The sequence below is a fragment of the Solanum lycopersicum genome, chromosome 11 (assembly GCF_036512215.1).
Source record: "Solanum lycopersicum chromosome 11, SLM_r2.1".
In the NCBI taxonomy this organism is placed as follows: Eukaryota; Viridiplantae; Streptophyta; class Magnoliopsida; order Solanales; family Solanaceae; genus Solanum; species Solanum lycopersicum.
In genome coordinates, this window is record NC_090810.1 from 16,402,693 (window position 1) to 16,410,192 (window position 7,500).

A 7,500-nucleotide genomic window follows, 5' to 3' on the forward strand; every position below is an offset into this window, starting at 1 on the left:
GTTGTGTATTATGTCGATATTGATTGAGTGAGATGCATCATCATCCCCTTATTTTGAAATAATATTCTATACATGCATTGACATGAGATTGAGTATAAGATGGGCACGTGGAGATCGTCCGTGCTGGGGATGGTAAGATGTTAAGATTGTAATTTGGACACGTGGAGACCGTCCGTGCGGAAATTTTTCGATATTATGATGGTGCGTTGAGATCGTCCGCATAGACACGTGAAGATCGTCCGTGTCGATATATGGACCTCGCGAGTCCGCCATGGGTCATGAACTCTCGATGTATTTCCGAGGAGTATCATGTATATACGGTTGAGTGAGTACTGGGTATTCTGAGACATATCATTACATGGTATCATATTGCATTGCATTTCATCCCATCATTCATTCTTGATGATTATATGTTTGGTTTGGTGTTTGGAAAATACTTAAATGTTGATTTCCTTTATTAATGAAACTTAAATAGTAAGTGTAATATATATATATATATATATATATATATATATATATATATATATATATATATATATATATATATATATATATATATATATATATATATATATATATATATTATATATGTATATACTTGTATAGTCTAAGAATTTATTTTCTTATATAACTCCCGTCACTACTTCTTCATTGTCGGTCAATGAGACATACTGAGTACATGTGGTTTCGTACTCATACTACACTTGTTGCACTCCTTGTGGTGCAGATTCGATTCTGAGTAGGAGCACATCTCGAGGAGCAGTTTGAGTCCGAGTTTGGAGTGTCTTGGAGTTGTGGTGAGCTGCTTGGCTGTTCCGTGGCCCACACCTCCCTCTATCTTTTACTTATTCTGTTATTCAGTATTCAGACAGGATATCCCTTATGTTAGATTTGTCTTTTTAGTTTCAGACTTGCATCGTATTTTAGAAGCTCTTGTACTTATGACACCAATTCTTGGGTAGTATTTTCTTTTTCAGTTTTCCGCATTCGTACTTATAAAGAACTCAGTGTTGGAGATTTGACAATTTGTTGTCTTTTCACTTATTAGTTAGTTAAGTTTGTTAAAATATGTTGATTGACTTACCTATTGGTGGGGAACATAGCTGCCATCACGACTCGTGATTTTGGGCCGTGACAAATTTGGTATCAGAGCCTTAGGTTCATCGATCTCACGAGTACAAGAGCAATGTCTAGTAGAGTCTTGAGGATCGGTATGAAGACGTCCATACCTATCTTCGAGAGGCTATAGGACATATAGGAAATATTTTGTTCTTTCATTCACTATCGTGCACACTTGACCTTTTAGAAATTCTAATCTTGATATCTCATTCTCTCTCAGATGGCGAGGAATCCTACATCGGCTAGTGGTGGCCAGGATCCTATTCCTGCTTCTGGGAACTCTATCCGAGGTAGAGGTAGGGGACGAGCTCGAGGTCGGGGTAGGGGCCGCATTGCAGCACCTGTGGATGGTCAAGTACCAATAGCTACCCAGGGTCGTGATAGGACCGTACCTCCTATGCAGAGGTTATTCATGGGGATGTGCATGATCGTGTCGAGGGGGATGGGCCAACTCTTGCTCCACCCAGTACTATTGTTCCCCAAGTGCTTCAAGATACCTTGGCTCGTATGTTAGGAATCCTAGAGGGGATGGCCCAGGCAGGAGCCTTGCCTGTCACTTCTGATGGCTCACAGACCCGTGTTGGAGGTCAAACTCCAGATCCGATAGTTGCTCCAGATTCTCAGACTCCCAGGACTCAGCCAGCTGCCGCTGTAGCTCCTCGTTTGGATAGTATGGAGTTTCCAGATATGACATCACATTTGGTGAACAGACCTTCTATGACTATTGATGAGCAAAAGATGTTTGGGAGGTTCAGACTAATGAATCCTCCTACTTATACTGGTGACTTAGCTGAGGATGCATATGAGTTTATAGTTAGTTGTCATGAGAGGTTGCATAATCTTGGATTAGTGGAGTCTCATGGAGTTGACTACACAGCATTTCAGATGACTGGCTCTGCTAAGCAGTGGTGGAGAGATTATATTAGTAGTAGGCCAGCTGGATCCCATCCACTATCCTGGACTCAGTTTACTCAGGTATTTCTATCCAAATTTGTTCCACGCAGTGAGAGGGAGCGCAAGAGGGCCGAGTTTGAGGGTTTGCAGCAAAATGGTATGTCAGTTGCAGAGTATGCGGGTAAATTTCATGCCTTGGCTAGGCACGCTTCGATGATACTTCCCACAGAGGCTAAGAGAGTGAGGAGGTTTGTTAAGGGGCTGATTATTCCAATTCGTCTAGGAGTTTCTCAGGTTGCTGCTTCTGGTGTTCCATTTCAGAAAGTGGTAGATGCTGCTAAGGAGTTGGAGATGATTCGGCGTGAGGGATTTGAGCAGCGAGAGGGCAAGAGGACTCGTTATTCAGGTGATTATGGTGGTGCTCCGCTTAGGAGTCGGGGTTACTTGGGCAGAGGCCATCACCCTCAGTCCAGCAGACCCATTCATGCTACTATGCCATCGTCTGAGGCTGGTTACGCTGGGCATAACTCTTCGAGCTCGGTGCATACTTCGCAGGGTTCATCTTCTAGACCTGTAGTTCGTGGAGGGCATCTGGTCATCCAGGTTCCTCTCATCAGCCTGCGTCTCGTAGGGGTTGTTTTGAGTGTGGTGATATGGGACACTTTGTGAGAGACTGCCCTAGGACCAGACGTGGTGGATTACCTCAGGGTTCTCAAGCTTCAACTTCCAAGGCTGCACAACCTCCAGCTAGGGGTGGTGCACAGAATGGTAGAGGTGGTTCTCATTCAGGTAGAGGTGGTTATCCTTCTGGTCGAGGTGGTGGTCGTGGAGGTTCACAATCTTATGGAGGTCGTTCTCACTGCTATGCTTTTCCAGGTAGGCCAGAGGCTGAGGCTTCAGATGCTGTTATAACAAGTATTATTCCAGTTTGTCATCGATCAACTACTGTATTATTCGATTCAGGCTCTACTTATTCTTATGTGTCCACATATTTTTCTCCTAGTCTAGATATATTATGTGAGTCTCTTGATTTGCCGATACGTGTCTCTACTCCTGTCGGGGATTCTGTGGTTGTAGATCGGGTGTATCGATTATGTACTGTTACCTTGATGGGGTATGACACTCATGCAGATTTAAAGGTCTTAGATATGATAGATTTTGATGTGATTCTCGGTATGGATTGGTTATCTTCTTACCATGCAATTTTAAATTGTCATGCCAAGACCATTACTTTAGCTATGCCTGGAATTCCTATAGTAGAATGGAGAGGTTCACTTAGTCACCCTTCTAAGGGTGTGATATCATTCCTTAAGGCTCGTCAGTTGGTACAGAGAGGATGTTTGGCTTACTTGGCCCACATTCGAGATACTAGTATTGAGACTCTTATGCTTGACTCTATTCCAGTAGTGAGTGAATTTTCAGAAGTATTTCTGACCGATTTGCCAGGTCTTCCACCAGATCGTGATATTGATTTTTGTATTAATGTGGAGCCAGGCACTCGGCCTATTTCCATTCCTCCTTATCGTATGGCACCAGCTGAATTGAAAGAGTTGAAGGAGCAGTTGCAGGATTTGTTGAGCAAAGGTTTTATTAGACCGAGTGTATCTCCTTGGGGTGTTCCAGTGTTATTTGTGAAGAAAAAAGATGGATCTATGCGTATGTGTATTGACTATCGGCAGTTGAACAAGGTAACCATCAGAAATAAGTATCTGATACCTCGTATTGATGATTTATTTGATCAGTTACAGGGTGCTTCAGTTTTCTCCAAAATTGACTTGAGATCTGGCTATCATCAGCTGAAGGTTAGGGCAGAGGATATCCCTAAGACGGCTTTTCGAACACGTTATGGTCATTACGAGTTTTTGGAGATGTCTTTCGGATTGATTAATGCCCCAGCAGCTTTTACGGACTTGATGAATGGAGTGTTCAGACCGTATTTAGATTCCTTTCTTATTGTCTTCATAGATGATATATTGATATACTCACGCACTAAGGAGGAACACGAGCATCATTTGAGGATTGTTCTTGGGATTCTAAAGGAGAAGAAGTTTTATGGAATGTTTTCAAAGTGTGAGTTTTGGCTTAGTTCAGTAGCATTCTTGGGACATGTACTGTCCAAGGAGGGTATCATGGTGGATCCTAAGAAGATTGAGGCGGTGAGAGATTGGGTCAGACCTGCTTCAGTTACTGAGATTCGGAGATTCTTGGTCCTTGCAGGTTATTATCGACGGTTTGTTGAGGGTTTCTCATCCATTGCATCTCCATTAACTAGATTGACACAGAAGGAGGTGACTTTTCAGTGGTCTGACGAATGTGAGGTTAGTTTCCAAAAGCTTAAGACTTTATTGACTACTGCTCCGATTTTGACCCTACCCGTGGAGGGAGAGGGTTTTGTTGTATATTGTGATGCTTCTCGGATTGGTCTAGGGTGTGTATTGATGCAGAAGGGAAAGGTGATAGCTTATGCTTCAAGGCAGTTGAAGTTTCATGAGAAGAACTACCCTATTCATGATTTAGAGTTGGCGGCTGTTGTGTTTGCATTGAAGATTTGGAGGCATTATCTTTATGGTGTGCATTGTGAGGTGTTCACGGATCATCGTAGTCTCCAGTATATATTCAATCAGAGAGATCTCAATTTGAGGTAGCGGAGATGGTTGGAGTTGCTCAAGGACTACGACATGACTATTCTTTATCATCTAGGCAAGGAAAATATTGTAGCAGATGCCTTGAGTCGAAAGGCGGTAAGTATGGGTAGTCTAGCCATGTTACAGGCTGACGAGCGTCCTTTATCTAGGGATGTCCAATCCCTGGCCAATAGCTTTTGTGAGACTTGATATTTCAGAATCTGGTAAGGTGTTGGCTTATATGGAGGCTAGGTCATCCTTGTTGGAGCAGATTCGGGCTCAACAGTTTGATGATGGTGATTTATCTAAGATTAGGGACAAGGTTTTAAAACGAGAAGCCAAGGCTGCAATTCTTGATAGTGAGGGAGTTTTGAGGATTAAGGGTCGTATATGTGTTCCTCGTACAGGTGATTTGACTAGATTGATCATGGAGGAGGCTCATAGTTCGAGGTACACTATTCATCTGGGGGCTACTAAGATGTATCGTGACTTGAAGCAACACTATTGGTGGTGTCGTATGAAGAGGGACATAGTAGATTTTGTATCTCAATGTTTGAATTGTCAGCAAGTGAAGTATGAACACCAAAAGCCTAGAGGTGTGACTCAAAGGATGCCCATACCTGAGTGGAAGTGGGAGCGCATTGCTATGGACTTTGTGGTAGGTTTGCCACGTACCTTGGGTAAGTTTGATGCTATATGGTTCATTGTGGATCGACTGACTAAGTCTGCACACTTTGTACCAGTTCAGACTACCTATAACTCAGAGAAGTTAGCCAAGATCTATATTCAAGAGATAGTTCATTTGCATGGGGTTCCTATATCTATTATTTCAGATCGTGGCACCCAATTTACCTCTCATTTCTGGCGGTCTATGCAGAAAGAGTTGGGCACTCGGGTGGATCTTAGTACAACCTTTCACCCTCAAACTGATGGTCAATCTGAGCGGACTATTCAGGTTCTCGAGGATATGTTGCGGGCGTGTGTGATTGACTTTGGTGGTTAGTGGGACCAGTTCTTGCCTCTAGCGGAATTTGCTTACAATAATAGTTATCACTCGAGCATTGAGATGGCACCATTCGAGGCTCTGTATGGTAGGAGATGCCGATCACCAATTGACTGGTTTGATGCATTTGAGGTTAGACCATGGGGTACAGATTTGTTGAGGGAGTCCTTGGACAAAGTCAAGTTGATCCAAGATAGACTTCTCATGGCTCAGAGTAGGCAAAAGAGTTATGCAGATCGAAAGATTCGTGAATTAGAGTTTATGGTTGGAGAGAGGGTTTTATTGAAGGTTTCACCCATGAAAGGTGTAATGAGGTTTGGAAAGAAGGGCAAGTTGAGCCCAAGGTATATTGGTCCTTTCGAGATTGTTGAGCGTATTGGTGAGGTGGCGTATCAGTTGGCTTTGCCACCTGGTTTGTCAGGTGTCCATCATGTATTTCATATTTCAATGCTTAAGAAGTATCATCAGGGTGGTGATCATGTGATTCAATGGGATTCAGTGCTACTTGATCAGAATTTGACTTTTGAGGAAGATCCGATCACCATTTTGGATAGGCAAATTCGGAAGCTAAGGTCTAAGGAGATTGCTTCAGTAAAGGTTCAATGGAAGCATCGTCCAATGGAGGAGGCTACATGGGAGACAGAGTCAGACATGAGGAGTAAATATCCTCATCTTTTTGAGCGTTCAGGTTAGTTCTTTTCTTTTACCGTTCGAGGACGAATGTTTGTTTAAGTGGTAGGTGATGTAACGACCCGCTAGGTCGTTTTGAGAACTAGGACTAGTTCGACTCCTCTTGAAAAATTTAAAGGGGTATTTTTAAACTGTTCAAAAACTAAGAGTATTTAGTTGATAAAAATTTTAGTGAAGAATTAATATAGTTAATAGTTAGTGGGTCATATCCATAATTTATTTAATACCTTTTTTCTTGACCCATTAATTGATTTAGGTTAGTGGGATTAGTTTATTTATTTTACTTAATTAACATTAGAAGGGCAGAAAACAAAAGAGGGAGAAACTGATTTTTTTTTTGGGCAGCGTAGATTACAGAACAAAGAAGAACAAAAAAAAATATTGCAGGTAAAAGTTTTTTCTTAACCGATCTATTTTCTGCATAAGCTTGCATTAGTGGTATAAATTATTGGAGTGAACAATCTGTTGATATCGTATTGTTTGTCGTAACTTGTTATTAAAAGAGATATAATTTTAGTAAAATTATTAGATTGAGTTGAATGGGTGTTTAGTTAGTAAAGATTTCATAATGATTTCTAACGATTGCCATATATAGAAATATTTTAAAGCTGGAATTTATATGTAGTCGTAGGATCTGGGGAAAAAAATATAAAGAATGTTGGTCTATAATTTTCTGCCTTATTTATTATGATTATTATTATTATGGTGGGTTGTGGAATAGAAAGTAGAGAATGGAATTGTTGTTGAACTTGAAAAATAAAATAAAATAATTAAATACAAAAAAATTGGTGGCTAATGAGGAATAAGGATTTTCTATATTAATGCTGGGCTGATGACAGAAGGAGTAGAAATTTACATGTGACTATTTAATGCTTGGTGCAAATTATAGGTTCCAGCGAACAAATTTACAAATTTGCATTCGATCTTTTTTTTATTCGTCATTTGTTCCTTTCTGTATACTTCTCGTATTATAGATAATGTTCTTTCCGTATGTATTGAGTTAGGTAGTTAAGAATTAGGTGTATATTATATGATTTAACATTGATTCAAGGGTATTTGGTTGTAAATTTGAGAATTTGCCAAAGCATATGGGCATGGGATGATATATTATTGACTTGAAATTTTTGTGTGATTGTTTTTTATTATTTTTTACATCCTTATAGTTGTGAT

The 7,500-nt window shown here is 40.7% G+C and overlaps 2 protein-coding genes across 2 annotated transcripts in view; both read left to right on the forward strand.

Annotated features, from left to right (window-relative positions):
- The first annotated feature begins 2,364 nt into the window (after positions 1–2,364).
- On the forward strand, positions 2,365–4,658 carry LOC138339276 (uncharacterized). Its single transcript, XM_069290863.1, has 4 exons — positions 2,365–2,616; positions 2,721–3,437; positions 3,810–4,230; positions 4,441–4,658. Exons 1-4 carry the CDS (start codon positions 2,365–2,367, stop codon positions 4,656–4,658), a joined length of 1,608 nt encoding a protein of 535 aa, XP_069146964.1.
- A 5-nt stretch (positions 4,659–4,663) lies between these two features.
- The window catches only part of LOC138339277 (uncharacterized), a 3,663-nt gene continuing 826 nt past the window's right edge, over positions 4,664–7,500 (forward strand). Inside the window, exons 1-4 of the mRNA XM_069290864.1 lie at positions 4,664–4,754; positions 4,856–5,295; positions 5,641–5,928; positions 6,037–6,120. Coding sequence (XP_069146965.1) covers positions 4,664–4,754; positions 4,856–5,295; positions 5,641–5,928; positions 6,037–6,120 — 903 coding nt within the window. The remainder of the gene's footprint in view (positions 4,755–4,855; positions 5,296–5,640; positions 5,929–6,036; positions 6,121–7,500) is intronic.